Raw genomic sequence first — 18,710 nt, 5'->3', positions numbered from 1 at the left:
TTGTAAAATATTTAAATTTTTATAATTTTATTTTAATTTAAATTAATATGTTATTGCATTATTTTTATTTATTAAAATAAGTGTAAACTGCTACAACAATTTATTTATTTAATACCCCTCAATATGTTTTCTTTAAAACAAGACCAAGATTAGGCTTCTAGACAAAAAATGCCAGAGTTATAATAATTTAAAGGTGTACATCACATTTTTACCCCCCCCCACTCAAAGAGTATTTGCGCCACTTAAGGAGTTAAAGGGATAGTTCACCCAAAAATGTAAACTTTATCATATTGTTTGATTACCCAAAAGTCTTTGTTTCTTTGTTTTTTGGAATCTAAAAAGATTTTTTAAAGTGTTGTTTAGGGTGTTCTGGTTACTGTGGGAGTGGATGGTAACATATTTTAAAATTTTAAAAAGTCACAAAGTGTTAAACGAGTAACTTCATTCGAAATGCCAATGAAGCCAATCGTTTTAAGTGCCCTGAAGGCATATGAAAGGGTTTTGTGAAAAACAAGCTAAAATATAATTTATTATTTGATGAATGCCTATCTATCAATGCACATTAAGGATGTTTGCTTTGAAATAATTTGAATAAATGTCAAGACACTTAAAATAAATGACTTCAAAATTACTTATTTATTTAATATTTCTTGTCTCGTTTGAAGCTTAAAGGCTTTACTGGTCTGCCTCTGTCACCATCCACTCCTATAGTAGCCGGAGAACCACAACACTTTTTAAAAGCTCTCCATTTGGGTTCTGAAGAGCAAAGAAAGACACTAGAGGTTCAAGCGACATGAGGGTGTGTAAATAAGGACAACGTTTTCATTTTTGAATAAACTATCACTTCAAGAGAGACAAACTGATGACTTAAATAATGTAAAATGCTTGTTTTAAATGCATTTAAAAGTCCAGTACAGGCAATGCTCAGCTGACTGGTACTTTGTGATCTATAGTTTGGTTTCTAGAAAGTTTCTTTGATCTTAAGTTCAATAGAATGGCCTAACTGCAGCTCACATGATCTTTTAACAGACTTTTTGAATGCCTCATGTCAAACATTGCAGAAAAGGTTAGTCATGTGTATGGAGAGAACGTAACACAGGCTGGGAAAGGCTTCATCACAGGCGCCTTTTGAGTCTTTGACTCAACTGTAAATAGATTGGGTTTGTCTGCCAGCCCCCTTAAAGCACAGTGGGGATGAATCACATGGTACGTCACTTGATTCACTAAATGGCAATCTCAAAACGTAAAGGCCACAAAAGAATGCTTTTGAAGTCACATGGCTGAGGCGGATTTAGCCATATAACATCTTCCCCCAAACACAAGTTTTCCTTTTTTGTTTGGTCGCTCTTTGCTGTTGAGTTAACTCTGAATTGGTGATGCTTGGTCTTGAACTTCTAACCTGTTCTTACTTTAAATCCAGTAAGAAGGAAAATAGCCACGACTTGTAATCTGGGTCTCGTGCTTGACTCCATCAGAGGCCTTTGGCAGCAGGGAGAAAACTTTCTTAAACCAAACTAGACCACCGCCTCTTTTTCAGTTCACGCTGTAAATTGACTTGTGTTCATTATTGCTCAGCTATGCAGTAGAAATCAGAAGATCCAAGCAATCTAGCAGGCTTTTGGAGAACCATGACTCTCCTAACCGAGGACCAGCCTTGCAGGTTTTCTGCACTGGAGAGCCCAGTTGCATCTATAGAGCACTACCCACAGGACTTGGGGTTGAAAGAGGACTATGTGGACACTATGGAACCAGCTGTGTTCGGAGTTGTCGAACCTCCAAAGAGGTCCAGAGGAAGGCTTATCATGCACGCCTTGGTTATGTTCGGAAGGGAATTCTGCTACGCCGTCGAGGCGGCATTTGTTACGCCGGTGTTGCTGAGCGTTGGACTCCCAAAACGATTGTACAGCTTGGTGTGGCTCATAAGTCCTATTTTGGGCTTCATCCTGCAACCCGTTATTGGCTCGGCAAGCGACTACTGTAGGTCCCGATGGGGCCGCAGGCGACCATACATATTGTTGCTGGCAATTATGATGTTGGTGGGGTTAAGTTTATTTCTAAATGGAGATGCGGTGACATCAGGTAAGTGTAGCGGAATTGCCTTGGATTTGAGATACATGACGGTTACATTTTGATTTAACTAATATTTTGACTAAATATTGTAATTTATGTGCAGTACTGTGTAGTTGAAGGATTTGTAACCGTGATCTCTTTAACTGATAAAAAGGTTGATACATTGTAAACATTTACATGTAAAAAGTGAAAAGTTGGATCAACTTAAAAAATCTTTCATTTGGTTACATCTAAAAAAAGTTAAAAAATCCAACTTATACACTGCAAAAAACTATTTTTAAGAAAAATATTTGTAGTATTTTTGTCTCGTTTTCAGTAAAAATATCTAAAAGTTCTTAAATTAAGATGCTTTTTCTTGATGAGCAAAACAACCCAAGAAAAAGGCTTGTTTTTAAACCAAAAATATCAAATTTGAGTGATTTTGTGCATAAAACGAGCAAAAAAAATCTGCCAATGGGGTAAGAAAATATTTCTTGAATTTTTATTGAATTTAGTGTTTTAGAAAAATGTTCAAGATTTTTTTGCTTACCCCATTGGCAGTATTTTTGCTTGTTTTATGCACAAAATCACTTAAATTTTATATCTTTTTTTCTTGGGCCAATTTGCTCATCAAGAAAAAGCATCTAAATGTAAGAACTTTTAGATATTTTTACCGAAAACAAGACAAAAATACTAAGAAAATTTTTTCTTAAATCATTTTTTGCAGTGTTTAAGTGAAAAATACTTTGTAAAAAAATGTAAGTAAAAAAAAATATACTTTATACAGTATATTTACGTTTTTAAATAAAGTAAATGAGACTTAATATTATTTAGGGATTATACAGTAGAATTAGACCCAAGAAAATAACATAGCTAGATACTGCACTGAATTTGTACAGCATTACGGGTCTGTTTATGTATTTAATTCAGAATTGGCTCAACTTGAACTGTCGTTCAATTAACTTTCAGCTCGGCTTTGCATTTTTAGCCAATATTATTTTTCCATAATCATAATGTCATGTCTGGAATTTTAATTAGGAATTGGACACACACTTATTTGACCAATAACACACATTTATTAACACAGTTTAACTCTTACCGTACACCTCTGAACGGTGATCTCCAAATTTTCATAAAAGAATGTAAATATTAAGTACCATTTCTCTTTCACTCACTTTTATGCTTTACAGTACATGCTTTTATTGAAAGCAAATTCTGTTTTCTTTGTCTTTCAGCTACGATACAGGACAAAGATGTTAAAAGGACGTGGTCAAAAGTTGTAGACATGTTTGGAGTGGTGATGTTTGATTTCTCTGCAGACTTTATTGACGGACCCATCAAAGCCTATTTGTTTGATGTGTGTTCTCATCGAGATAAAGAAAGAGGTCTGCATTATCACGCCTTACTCACAGGTGAGCATTTCTTTTAAGACAAGACAAAAGTTCACACTAAAGCGCTAAATTTGGAGAAACTGTGATTTCAAAACAAAAGAAAGATTTTATATATATTTTTTGAGATTGAGGTTGCGTCCAAATAACCACAGTTGCGGTCTTTGCACTTTACCACTTGAATACTTACATGACGTATTTCCTGTATTTTACCCAAATGTTCTAGTGGGCGTGAAGATCCCAAGCCTGCATATAAAAATTATTCATTTGATGGGTCACACTTAGCAAGTGTAAAACTGTCAATCCAGGTAATGGTAGCAATTTACACCAAAATGTATTCATTTTTAATTTAGGCTACTTAAAATATATATATATATATATAAGGTTTTAAGTAAATAAAATGAACACATAAACAAATGAATAAATAAATGAACATTTAAAGAATATTATCTACACTTATCTTAAACTTTCAGACGCAGAATTCTTTGCACCTAAAACTCTTCATTTTGTGCATGTAGCTTTATTATAAGTTTTATAGTTTTATTATTATTTAAGTTTATTGTTTATATAGTAGTCCCTAAATAAACATCACCATTAATGTTGTTTAATGTTAAAAAAGTAGTTACAGATGTTTTACAAAATACATAACAAAATACAACACCAATGAAATGTGGAACACTTTCCGTTTTACTACCAAAATATGTCAAATCGATTTATTAACTTACAATTAAAAGTTTCCACGACATCTCGCATAATTTGGGCAAAAGTCTCATGATTAACATCCTGAACGTGATGCATGACAGGATACGCTTCGCCTTGAATAACGCTTCGAAGTGGTATTCGAGAAAGTGTGGGTTAAGGGCACTGCACTTTTTCAGTTTTAAGACATGGGACAGTCTTGCACACTTACTTCCTGTCGCATGCATGCGCTCTCAAGTGGCCAAGACTGCAAGTGGAGGTATTTGGACGCAGCCCAACTTGACACATCTGTAATTAAAAGCGACATGCACTGCACCTTTCTGTTCTGTTGCTGTGGAAATGTTCATTATGTAGTACTGTTAACCCAGCGAGTGCTGTCATGAAAAAGGGCACTATCTTTTGTTAGGTCTACATTCCTTACTTGTGCATCTGCGGCACGTACACTCAGAACTCATCTATCTTTTGTTAGTCATCCTGCAATTACTTATTACCCCTTCCCAAGGTTAATTGCACTGGCATGGTAGCATAACCAGAAGTGTACATCATCACATTATCGCTTCGCCACATTGGAACAATTTAATTTCTGATTTATTGTCTTATTGTACATTTTCAAGCATTCAAATAATAATAATATTTTTTAATGTGAAGCCGGCTGTTTTAAACTATTCATCATTTGAGCCTATTGGGGGCTTGCAGCAGATTATTTTGACTGAAATCCATGTCCTTGTGTAAAATTGGTTGGCATGGTAGCAACAGGCTGTGTCCTGTTTCACCATCTGTAAGATGGTCTGTGGGGTTCTGCTCTTGTGCTGCTGATGAAACTCAACATCCTGCTGTCTGTAAAGCAGAACTAAGACCTCTGAGGGATATTGTTTTGGTAGCAGAAACACCTGCCTTCCTGTCTTCTCTAAAATCTTCCCAAACTCTGCGTTTACTGCTTGAAACCTTTACTTGATGTGAAACCCAAAGTATCCTTGTTTTCTGCATTATGTCAGATTCCGTAAGCAGACTTTTTACAGCCACACAGACATTTGCGTCTCTATATGTGTCATGTGCTTCCATCTATGCTAAACTGGTTATTTTATGTTTTGGGTTAACCCTCATAAGCCCCTATTTTCCTGTATACGTTAGAGTTCCTTGGGGGGTAAAAATGACCCCAGAAATTAAAAGAGTGAATACAAAAAATATATAAATTTTTAATCATACAAATAATATATCATTTATTGTTTACTTCCCATCTATAAATTAATGCTGTGTTTTGGGAGATATGAAGTACTTTTGTACCCGTTTACCACTCAATTCCTCAACTGCACCATTAGCTTATCTGTAAAATATCAAATTTTTATGAAAAATTCACATAAATTATGATCTAAATTTGATTTAAATTTGAAAAATGTTTTTAGATATTGATGTTAGGTGTTGAATTCGGCCATTTGGTGTTTAGAAAAAAACATAAAAGAATTAAAGTTTAGGAAATCATTACGACCAGCAGATGCCCATAGAGACCCATTCATTTTACTGGATGCGGCCAACTGCTCAACATCACTACTTTAGTCATACATTTTGTGAATTTATGTTTATATAAACATTAGAAAGGACATAAAAAATGTGTGTGTGTGTCCGTCCGTTCGTGTGTGTGTCTTTTTGTGTGTGCGTGTGTGTGACAACAATATTTTTTGCATTTCCCATTCATTTCAATTGGGGTAATTTTTACCCCCAAAGGGCCTCTTTTGGTATTTTTTACACCTCTTTAGAACGACCGAATCAAGTTTTTTATATGAATCTTGACAGATAATCTGGAAAGTCACAAAATCTTATTCCAATGAGATGAAAGGAACCATGTTTTTAAACTAAACAAAGTTGGCTTGGGGGCAGGATTGACCCCAAGGGACTTATTAGGGTTAAATATTTAAGCATGGCTTTAATTAATATTTAAATGAATTTTGGTGTAAGGTGTGATACTGACATGTGATAATAATGACACTTCCTGAAGAAATGTTGAATATGCTGTTTTTAACAAAAAACAAACAAAAAACATTTGATTTGTTTTTCAAACAGTATCCATTTGTGTTAAGTTTATTCTAGTTGTCACCATGCTGTCCTTAGAGATATGCTCACCTCTCAATCAAATAAAAAAATGTATTTGTTTTTTAAAATGTTTGTCGTGCTGGTAATGTCAGTGTTTTTAAGCACATTGATTCATTTGTTTTTTAAATAAATGACAAATTGCACATAAAATATAATGAATTGAATTATTTTTAAAGTCCTGTAGGTCCAGGGGTGCATTTTCTTCATTATAAAGAGGTAAAGGATGTTGTCAAGGGTACAACAGTGACATTTCGACAAATGTCAAGTCTTACAAATTACTGTAGGAACAAGTAATTAAGAAAACCCAATAAAATTATATTAAAGACATTAAAGTGTTTGGTTTAAAAGTTATAATATTGCAATCACATTACACACTTTTAGAAAAAAGGTACAAAACTGTACATTTTCTATTGCTGGGGTGGTAGATTCCATTTTGTACCTTTACATGTATACTAAACATAACACAGTGTTTTACCTTTTGGGGTACATTACTGTACCTTAAGGTACAATTAACTATGTTGTATCCCTAAAATTTAACTGGTACAAAATTGCTCCTTAAGGTACACAATAGGTCCTTAGGGTATAATACGGTACCCCCAAAGGTACACTCTTAGAACGAATGTGTTAAAAATAACACATTTTTGTTGATTCTGGGACAACACACTAAATGCGTTGTCCCAGAATTCACCCATCACTGTGTTATTATTAAAACAACACATTTTGTGTTACTTTTAACACAACTTGTGTTATATTTTAACACAAAATCAACACAAAATGACACATAATGTGTTAAAATTACACATAATGTGTAAAAATTCTAATGCACAAAAATGTGTAAAAAATTAACATGTCCTTTCTAATAGTGTACAATATTTCATAAAGGTCCAAAAATAAACCTTTAAGCGACAGAAATGGTACATTTTTTCTGACAGTGCACTTAGTACTGTAAAAACTAATGTTTGTAAGATGTTTCTGAGGTTTATTACCTAATGCAGGTTTGTGTGTTGTTTTGAATATTAGTGGACTGCGAGTGTACTCGGTGTGTACTAATCCAACACAGTCTCGTCATGTGCTGAGATCATGTGTTTGAGCTGAGAGCACCAGAAGCACATGACTAGATCAGGGATGCTGGGTTGTGTGTGTTCGTGTTATAGTGTATAAGCTGCTTAACCCTTAGCGTTCTGGATTCACTGATTATAGAAGGTATGCATTGACGTCACTTTTCAACGTGACCACACCCTGTTGAGTGGCAAACATTCAACAAAATGGCTGGTTTTCATAGCGGTGGCTGCAAAAATGCCAGTAAAATGGACTATTATCAGCTTAAATTGAATTTAGTTGGACTTGATAGCAGAGGTGGACAATACTTACATTAGTTACATTTTCCAAGCATCTGTGCTTTATTAGGTTGTTTGTATTAGGAAAAACATTACTTAAAGGAATAGTCTACTCATTTTCAATAATAAAATATGTTATTACCTTAACTAAGAATTGTTGATACATCCCTCTATCATCTGTGTGCGTGCACGTAAGCGCTGGAGCGCGCTGCGACACTTCGATAGCATTTAGCTTAGCCCCATTCATTCAATGGTACCATTTAGAGATAAAGTTAGAAGTGACCAAATACATCAACGTTTTTCCTATTTAGGACGAGTGGTTGTGCGAGCAAGTTTGGTGGTACAAAATAAAACGTAGCGCTTTTCTGGGCGGATTTAAAAGAGGAACTATATTTTACGGCGCCATAGCACTTTTGGGAGTACTTTGACTCGCCTGAAAAGTCCGCTCCCCTTCTCCCTCTCATAATGGGAGAGGGAGGGTGTTACTGCGCCGAGTCGAAGTACTCCCAAAAGTGCTATTACGCCATAAAATATAGTTCCTCTTTTAAATCCGCTTAGAAAATCGCTACGTTTTATTTTGAATCATATTGTGTATTCTTTTATATTGGATATTAAAATTTATTTAATACCTAATTACATTTAAATTGTGTACTTTTACTTGAATAAAAGTACGTTAATGTACTTAAATATTAAATGTAAAACAAAAACGTATTATTTATGAAATGTAATAGAGTAAAAATTAAGATAATATGCTTTGGAATGTAGCAACTTCTCAACCCACCTGTTGTCTGTGGACGTTGGCATGAACGATCAATTTATTTCTCCTTTCGGTGTTTTTTGGCAGTCTGTAAAACGATAGCTTCGAATTCTTGTTAATCTGTTAGTACAGCTTTTTCCCATTTCGACGCATTTTCACCGTGTTTTCGTCGATGTCACGCTGTACTCAAATGCTGCCGCTCTGTCTTTTGCCACTCAGTGGGCGTAAGCGCAGTCCCTCTCACCGTCGGTGACATCATGTGCATACCCTCTATTCAAGAAGACAGAAATGTGCAGAATTTCCTATCAGAATAAGTAATAGGAGGCTTAGCATTACAAGGATTCACATCTCTATTAAATCTCATCCTGTCTTTAAAAACCCAGCTAAATAGATTTTCCTGTGGTTTCTACATAAAATCATCATACATACTGTAAAGAACATTCTGTGGGAAAATAACCTTGATATCTTTAACATTGACTTGAGTAAGGTCATGTTGAAGATTGAAATTAAACTTTGATGCTCATAATCTCATAATTAGATCATGAGCCTGGATGTTCTACTTTTCATATTTTCAGTTCAAATATCATCATTATAGATGCATCCTTTTAAGCATTTTCAATATAATTTCTGTGTCACAATCATTATATTAGGTCAACCCAAATTGTCAAGACATTTACGAAATGATTAATAACATTTCTGAACATCTTTCAATGATTTTAATTCAACAATCTGTTGTGTTGTTTGCAGGTTTAGGTGGAGCTTTTGGATACCTGATCGGAGCGATGGACTGGGGTCACTCTGCATTGGGTCTCGTGCTCGGTTCGGAGTACCAAGTCATCTATTTTTTCTCATCCTTGACCTGGGGCTTTTTTCTCACTATGCATCTTTTCAGCATCCCGGAGATACCACTGAGCAAAGACCACGGTTCAGACTCACCCAGCGCTCTCCTCCTGGAAGTTTCTTATAACGACGGCTACGGCTCTGTATCCAAAGAGCTGCCGCCTGAGCCTGAAATAAGACAGCGTTCCTTCTCTGCTCTCAGTGAAGCGAATGCGGTTACGCCCAGTGCCAAGCAGCCTAACAGCGAGGTTGGTCACTTGTGTTACCTGATCCTTTGAATTAAATGGTTTTATTTATAGCTCGGTCAGTTTTCCTATCATTTTAAACTACCTGTTTTGAAGCTTGAAGGCCTTTCTGGTCTATAATGAGGATGGCTATAGTATATGTCTCTCCCATATATATAGTTTCTCACAAACGTTAGTACACCCCTTATATTCTAGCAACCATTTTCTCAAGAAACTTTACTATAGACATAAATGTTGGATAGATTTTAGAGCAGTCAATGTGCATTATAGATGAACTGTATATACTAATATTAACCATGGCCTTGCATACAGTGACAGACGTCAATGCATAGATATAATGGTGGATCTCCATTATAAGAATTCAAACTGTGAATCATAAACAACACTGGAAATGCTCTGTTGCTCTGTGAAACTATCACTATGGTCCTTATCTCACCTTGTAATAATTTGTTATGCCAGTGAGTCACACCAAATGCTCCTTTAAAGCATCTTGCTTTTAAAAGCTTTCTTCGCATAGTGTAGGGGAGAGCGGGGCACAAGTTAATGCTTTTTTGATTTTGGCTCAATCATTCAAAAATATTTGAGTTTGATTAATTATATTTTTACACAAGCAACACACACATCTCTGCTACAAATGACCTTTTGAAGTTTGTTTCTAGTACTTACCATTCTTGGACAATTACACCAAACGTGACAGAAGTGCAAACGTTACAACTTACCCCATAGGTGGGGTTAATTGTAACAGGCAGGGGGATAGTTGTAAGTTAACACTTGCTAAAAATTAAGCTTGTAGGCAAATATTTCAATATTATTTTGTCTATATACTTGAAGTGGATATTGTTTATATATCCATCTATAACAGACAGGCATCTGCACTATTCATCCCTCATCTAAACATAGTTCAATTATAAATGGATACAAATGTCTAAATATGTGAGAAAAAGCAGTACAATTATGACAAAAAAATTATATGTGACCCAGTCTGTAAAAACCAAACTAAAATCTGATATAATGAAAATCAAAGTCTGATTTTAGATATTAATTTTATTATGATTTTAATCTTTGACGTGATCTTATTCAATCTATATTAAAGATATGAACAAAAATAAATTTTGAAACTTTTTGATAAGACAGGCACATTTATTTCCTTGGCAGCCAGCAATCATTCGTGTGTAGCCGATTTAAAACAACGGCAAGAATTACGCTAACGTTAGCTGTTTTCATATGGTTAGTGCTGAGGGGTTAGTTGTAACACACTGTTACAATTAACCCCGCTTGGTGAAAATATTATCAAGCGTACCAAAAAAGTTGCTAAGAGCTGCAGACAGATTTCAAAATGATGCTATGTTTTAGTCAACAAAACACTGCTATAACATAGCATTGGTTTTTGTATCTTACCCAACTCAGAAACCGAAAAAAAAAACATGATAAAAAAATGTACTTACATGCCACCAAAACACTCTTTCATCAATAGCTCTATGGAAAAACATAATACATTTCCATACATTTGCAGGAGACCGTCTTTTGGCAGCGTGAAACAATACGGAAAAAAAAAAGTTCAACCCTGTGCAACAATGTGAACTGTCCGTATTACAACTATAACCCCGCGTTAGGGTTTGTCCCGTGCACCCCTAAAAAACGGAAAAAAAAATTCTGGTTTGTCATTTTGCTATAAGACCTTATTTTGCTTAAAGGTGCAGTGTGTACATTTTAGCGGCATCTAGTGGTGAGGTTGTGAATTGCAACTAACGGCTCAGTCCACTGCTCACCCCTCGCTTTTGAAACACAAAGAAGCTACAGTAGCCGCCACCGGACAAACATGTCATCGTCGGAGACAACTTAGTAAAAAAATTTTTTCATTTAAGGGCTTCTGTAGAAACACGGCGGCCCAAAATGGCAACTTCCATGTAAGAGGAGTTAGAGGACCCTCGGGGTATGTAGATGATAAATGTCTCATTTTAAGGTAATAAACACATGACGGTTCATTATGAAAGGTCATTATACACCCCTGATATTATAGTTTTGTATATTATTTTGCATTTCTGTCAAGAGATCCTTCTAAAAATTCACACTGCACCTTTAAACTGTCACCTGTTAGAAATGAAGATATAACCGCTATCACTGGGAGGATAGGCCTACCCTTTAATTAAATAGTAATATGTAATCTTTAGGTACAGATATGTACTTTGAGTTACTATTAATATGCACCCTTTATGTATAAAGGTGTATTTGATGAAAGTCTAGGTGAGTGTACAAGCAAAAGGTATTTTTTTACTAAGCACTGTAGTTTCATGTCTATAACAATGTAGGTAATCATTTTTATCAAAATGATTTTTAATATTGTCTGTACGATGTTAATTGTGTCTCCAGGTGAAAGAAAATGTAGCTCTTAATAATCCTATCAGTCTTGGTCTCCTATACATTAACCTTCAACGATCACATAATCTCCCATCTGTCCCAAATCCTCTAAACCTCTCTCAAGGAGACAAATATTCATTAATATTCATGTTCATAGGCATTGTAAACACACTGTTGTGAGGGAAGGGAGTTTAGAGACATAGGCAGGCCATAACACTGGGTTCATTTCAGTACTGGTAAGTCATTATTGAAACAGGATGAGTTGTGAAGTATACGTGGTGGGAATTGCATTAACATGATGGGATACAACAATTGTATTTCACTTTTGGCAGCACTGCGATGAGGTGCGATGAGGCACTGTGCATTTTATATCTTGCAGGTTTGTAATGGTATGAACTCTTGATTTAATGCATTATTTCAATCTGACTGAATCTCTGTTCGTTGCTTTGAGCTTGCAAACCATTTCGAACAGATCATTAACCTGTGTGTGTCTATAATTGTGCTTCAGGTGCAGAAAAGGATGACCCTGAAATCTTTGCTGTCAGCCATGATTAGCATGCCCAGCCATTATCGCTGTTTGTGCATGAGTCATTTGCTGGGCTGGACGGCCTTCCTGTGCAACATGCTTTTCTTTACTGACTTCATGGGACAGGTAAGCTCTTTTTGAGCAATAGTCTGAAATGTACAGTTGTGCTTAGTTTGCACGTATTTATTGTATATACTACTAACATGAAGTCAAATCAGAATGGTCAACGCTGTTGCTGACTTCAATTCCTGAGTCAGTCATACAACTAAACTTCTACCACTTCTTAATATTTAATGGGTTCCTATCGCTTAACTTATGAGCATGTTACTATCACTGGGGCGATACCAGACAGAGTTTATCATAGTCTCAGACTTTGCATATTTGATTGGCCTTAATTTAAAAACAACTTGCGTTGACATATCTTAAGATATATCAGTGCCATTGTTTTGTCAGATGCTCACCAGTATTTTTTGTATGGTAGGTTTGTAAATACTACTTAAAAGTCTTAGTACTGGATTAATCTAAACCCTGTCCGGGAAACCGCCCCATAATGTTAATGTCTATTTTTGTTTGTGTATTGAAATTGTGTATTTTGTTTAAATTGTGTACCATGTTTATAATGCACAGTGACGTGTATTTACTGCATGTATTTATTGCTGGTCATATAATTAGAATCAAAATAATCATAAGGTTGGTTTACAGTATTTCACTATTTCCATTTAAAAAGTGAAACTTGTATATTATATTCATTCATTACACACAGACTGATGTATTTTATTTTGATGATTATAACTGACAATTAAGGAAAATCCCCAAATCAGTATCTCAGAAAATTAGAATATTTTGAAAGGTTCAATATTGGGGAAGACTGCTGACTTGACAGTTGTCCAAAAGACGACCATTGACACCTTGCACAAGGAGGGCAAGACACAAAAGTTCATTGCAAAAGAGGCTGGCTGTTCACAGAGCTCTGTGTCCAAGCACATTAATAGAGAGGCGAAGGGAAGGAAAAGATGTGGTCGAAAAAAGTGTACAAGCAATAGGGATAATCGCACACTGGAGAGGATTGTCAAACAAAATCCATTCAAAAATGTGGGGGAAATTCACAAAGAGTGGACTGCAGCTGTAGTCAGTGCTTTAAGAACCACTACTCACAGATGTATGCAAGACCTGTCACATTAAGCCACTCTTGAACAACAGACAGCGTCAGAAGCAAAATGGCTAAAGACAAAAAGGACTGGACTGCTGCTGAGTGGTCCAAAGTTATGTTCTCTGATGAAAGTAAATTTTGCATTTCCTTTGGAAATCAGAGTCTGGAGGAAGAGAAGAGAGACACACAATCCATGTTGCTTGAGGTCCAGTGTAAACTTTCCACAGTCAGTGATGGTTTGGGGGGCCATGTCATCTGCTGGTGTTGGTCCACTGTGTTTTCTGAGGTCCAAGCTCAACGCAGCCGTATACCAGGAAGTTTTAGAGCAAGTTTAGAGTTTCCTGCTGCTGATCAACTTTATGGAGATGCAGATTTCATTTTCCAACAGGACTTGGCACCTGCACACAGTGCCAAAGTTACCAGTACCTGGTTTAAAGACCATAGTATCCCTGTTCATAATTGGCCAGCAAACTCGCCTGATCTTAACCCGATAAAAAATCTATGGGGTATTGTGAAGAAGAAGATACGATATGCCAGACCCAACAATGCAGACGAGCTGAAGGCCACTATCAAAGCAACCTGGTCTCCCATAACACCTGAGCAGTGCCACTGATTGATCAACTCCATGCCAAACCGCATTGCTGCAGTAATTCAGGCAAAAGGAGACCTTTTGTATTGAGTGCTGTAGATGCTCATACTTTTCAAGTTCATACTTTTCTAAAAAGAATGTTCGGATTTTCTGGGATGCTGAGTTTGGGGTTTTCCTTACTTGTCAGTTGTGGTCATCAAAAGTAAAATAAATAAACACTTGAAATATATCAGTCCGTGTGTAGGTTTCACTTTTTGAATGAAATTAGTGAAATAAATAAACTTGTTGATGATATTCTAATTATATGACCAGCACCTGTATATGGCAGGCCTATGTGGAGATCCTAAAAAATCTAATTCTAAAGATCTATCAAAAATCTCGCTTTTTATTTACACTTATGAAAGTAAGTTACCTGGTTGCCTTTATATATAATTTTATTTAAGTCAACTAATATTTTTAAGTTGAATTAACTCAAGTTACTTACTTTTTAGATTGAACCAACAAATCTTTTTTTTTACAGTGAAGACTTTAAAGGTGCAGTGTGTAAATTTTAGCAGCATCTAGTGGTGAGATTGCGAATTGCAACCACCAGCTCAGTCCACTGCTCACCCCTCGCTTTTGATACGCATAGAGAAGCAACAGTAGCCGCCACCGGGAAAACATGTCATCGTCGGAGACAAAAATGTTGTCCGTTAAGGGCTTCTGTAGAAACATGGTGGCACAAAATGCCGACTTCCACGTGAAGGGGACCATCATGCATGTAGATAAAAACATCTCATTCTAAGGTAAAACATAACGATTTATTATAAAAAGGTCTTTATACACCCATGATAATGTAGTTTTGTATATTATACTGCATTTCTGTCAAGAGATCCATCTAAAAAATACACACTGCACCTTTAAATTAGCATCCATAAGAAGAGGCATACTACAAGAGAAATCACTTTTACTATTGGTTTTAAATTCGTTGTTTATTTCTCTTGTTTTATCTTGCATAACCAGCTTGACCGAAGTTCAATGAAGATAAATGAATGAGTCATCCTGTATCGAAGTGAAACCCGTTCTGGGCATTGACTGGCCATTTCATGGCAGGTGCATTGAATGGAAAAGGACTGGATTAAGTGAAACAGATATGCGGTTTTCACTTGCAGAATTTTAAACCTTCAGCCTGGCTGAAGATATGTGGGCTATTAACAAATCTCTCTGAACTTTACTTTTTAACTTCAACTTTTAAAACTTTGTTTTAGTTACACGAGCTAAATAATATTGAAGGTACGTTCCAGGTATAGCCAGAGGAGAACAACCTCACCCCTGCTGAGTCTGGTTTCTTCCAAGGTTTTTTGGCCCTTGGCTTGCTCACCAGGGGTTAAAACAAGAAGGCATTAGAGATTACTCAACTTCTCAACAGAAACTCAGACTAAACAAATAAAACTCGGCTTGACTTTAAATTGAGTAAACCAAAAGTGTTCATTTTTGATGATTTAGCATCGTGCATTTCGACACTATCAAAGGCCCAGCGGTGCAAAATGGGGATTTTAGATGCTATTTTTCCACTTTCTCTTTTTATCCACCACTTGGAATCTGAATAAAAGAACCTTGTGATGTCCCTGCAGGTTCACCTTGGTTACACAACGAAAGCAAGGATACCCGTGAAGTTGTTTTCCTGCTCAATCTGTTTAACAAATGCATAACGCTTTGAAAATCTTATGCAACCTGTCACCTGTAGATCGTGTATAAGGGGAACCCATATGCCGAGCATAATTCAACCTCCTATATGACTTACGAGAGAGGAGTTGAGGTGGGCTGCTGGGGTTTGTGCATCAACGCCGTCTCCTCTGCACTTTATTCATGTGAGTGATATGAACCGTCACTCAACTGATATTATTAAATATTCAGTCTTTTAATGTATCCAGCCAAGAAAAGACTTCAATTACACTTGGATATAATACATAACCCTTCATTCATATCCGAAATTGGATAATATACTTTTATCCTTGCTTCTTTAAAGTTATTAGTCTGTTTTGATGAGAGAATTTTTTTTAACATTCTGCTATTATAATTTGGTCTGAGAGTCATATATTGCTGAAAAGAGCATTTGAGAGGGATTTATCAGTGAGGCTGTTTCATCAGTGATTAAAAATACGCCCGATTGGTTAATCTGTCTGTGCTATTCATTCAAGACGTTATTCTCTACACTTGTTTTTTATTAAAGTCCATTGTTACAGAAATGATCTCCATATGTGTCTCTCCAGACGTGCAGAGGTTGCTCCTGCCATACATTGGTCTGAAGGGTCTGTACTTCCTTGGCTACTTTATGTTCGGTTTGGGAACCGGTCTGATCGGGCTGTTTCCAAATATCGTAGCCACCCTGTCGCTGTGCACCGTGTTTGGTGTAATGTCCAGCACACTCTACACCATCCCATACAACCTCATCTCGGAGTACCACAAACGGGAAGAGGTCAGTTGTCCAAAATGTCAAAAATAAATGAAGGGCATAAAATATACTCATATGGACATTTGAATAAATCTTTTCTGTATTTGCTCACACTTTCCCGTTAAATTAAACACATCTACAATGCCTCCCCCAAGGGTATGTGAAAAAATAAACCACACTTTAAAATGTATTTCATCACAAAAATGGGTTCACATTAACGAATATAAATCTAAGTGGCAGGGCTGTTTGAATGATGATATAGTTTTCTATATGCAGTGTGTGTGTACAATTTTTACTAGGGCTGTCAAAAGATTAATCACGATTAATCGCATCCAAAATAAAAGTTTGTGTTTACCTAATGTGTGTGTACTGTGTGTAAATATTATGTATATATAAATACACACACATTCAGGTATATATTTAAGAAATATTTGCATTTAAATACTGTATATACATTTATATAATTTATATTATAGATGAATATAAATATTTTATATAAATATAACAAATTTTTCTTAAATATATACATAATTGAGTGTGTTTTTATATATAAATAATAATTATACACCGCACACACACATATGTAAAGTTAACACAAACTTTTATTTTGGATTCGATTAATCGCGATTAATCTTTTGACAGCCCTAATTTTTACCTTATGAAAAAACAGCTGAATTTGGAGAGGTGTGCTTTTACAATGTGCATGCACTGTAGTTTCTTTCGTAAAAACATTTTGAGGATAAAATCATTACTATCTTAACGGGGCGGTTTACTTAGAACTTCTCTCAATTCAAGATAAGTGTGCATCATAGGTTTGCAAATCAATTTTGCACTTTCCTTAAAGGTGCAGTGTGTAAATTTTAGCGGCATCTAGTGGTGAGGTTGCAAATGGCAACCAATGGCTCAGTTCACTACTCACCCCTTGCTTTTAAAATGCATACAGAAGCTACAGTAGCCACCACCGGACAAACATGTCATGGTCGGAGACAACTTAGTAAAGAAAGTTTATCTGTAAAGGGCTTCTTGTTGGCACATAATGGCGACTTCCATGTAAGGGGACCCTCTGTGTATGTAGATAAAAACATCTCATTCAAGGTAATAAACCAATAACGGTTCATTATGAAAGGTTTTTATACATCCCTGATAATATAGTTTTGTATATAATTTTGCATTTCTGTCAAGAGATCCTACTAAAAATTACACACTGCACCTTTAAATTACATATTGGATAAAGTTAGCCACTATCTAAGAATCTTTGCCTGTCTGAAGCATCAATTCAGATGCAAGCAAAAAGAAAATTGAGATGCAAATTTAGTGGCCTCAGAAAAGAAGGCAGGGTGCAGGATTTTTGAAAATCCGTGTCAAGTACCAAAACACACTTGTAGCCAATCAGCGGTAAGGTGCGTGTCTACTAACTGACATCGTTGCCTGGGTTGCATAAGTGTGGGTGGGTCTATCAAAAGAAGGTCCAGATTCTATTGGGATAGGGGTTTGTTTGTATGTGATTTCAAATATCAACATTGGCTTTCGGAGTTCATCCACCCCACCTTTAAAGTTGTTGTCACCCTCCCTTGACACAGATGTAAATTAGCTTTAAAACGTCATTGACAAACAGATTGTCCTCTTTTGATCAATTAAGACATTGAAACATTTTCAGTACACTGCACTGTGATATTATGGGATGTTTTATACTTCATCAGTTCATTCTAAATGACTTGAGATGATGAAATCTTCTTCAGCATTTTCCTGGTGTAATGATTTGGGGTTGTTGGTTCTCTGGTATTACACAGCATATTATTTCAGGTGCATGAGTAAAATGATGAAGCCGGTAGTAGGGCGTATGCAATGGACCCTTTGATTTGCAAGTCTGATCAAAGATTAAAGCTTTTCTTTCATATTTATGCCCCTTTTTTGCTGTTATAGGAGCAAAGGAAATTGACTGGTGAGGACACAGCTTTGGAGAGCCGTGGTACTGGCATGGATTGTGCAGCTCTTACCTGTATGGTACAGTTGGCTCAGGTCATAGTGGGAGCTGGACTCGGAGCACTGGTCAACCTGGCAGGCAGTGTCATTGTAGTGGTGCTCTCTGCTTCAACAGTGTCTCTATTCGGCTGCATTTTTATTGCTGTCTTTATGTAATGTATGCATTAAAGTTATTACACTTTTCCCAGTTCTTTGGTTATATGCCTTTATTACTTGTTTTATATTTTTTATAAAAACAAACATTTCTGATACTGTAAAAAATGAAAT

The 18,710-nt window shown here is 36.0% G+C and overlaps 1 protein-coding gene across 1 annotated transcript; it reads left to right on the top strand.

The window, feature by feature from the left end:
• The first annotated feature begins 586 nt into the window (after window positions 1-586).
• Window positions 587-18,630, top strand: slc45a2 (solute carrier family 45 member 2). Its single transcript, XM_055180770.2, has 7 exons — window positions 587-2,079; window positions 3,285-3,461; window positions 9,066-9,406; window positions 12,270-12,413; window positions 15,753-15,876; window positions 16,279-16,484; window positions 18,384-18,630. The coding sequence occupies exons 1-7, from the start codon at window positions 1,629-1,631 to the stop codon at window positions 18,597-18,599; spliced, it is 1,659 nt and encodes a 552-aa protein (XP_055036745.2). The 5' UTR covers window positions 587-1,628; the 3' UTR covers window positions 18,600-18,630.
• The last annotated feature ends 80 nt before the right edge of the window (window positions 18,631-18,710 follow it).

Source organism: Misgurnus anguillicaudatus, chromosome 9, assembly GCF_027580225.2.
Source record: "Misgurnus anguillicaudatus chromosome 9, ASM2758022v2, whole genome shotgun sequence".
Lineage (NCBI taxonomy): Eukaryota > Metazoa > Chordata > Actinopteri > Cypriniformes > Cobitidae > Misgurnus > Misgurnus anguillicaudatus.
Note: the sequence above shows the minus strand (reverse complement) of the source record. Positions and strands in the feature narration are given on the sequence as shown.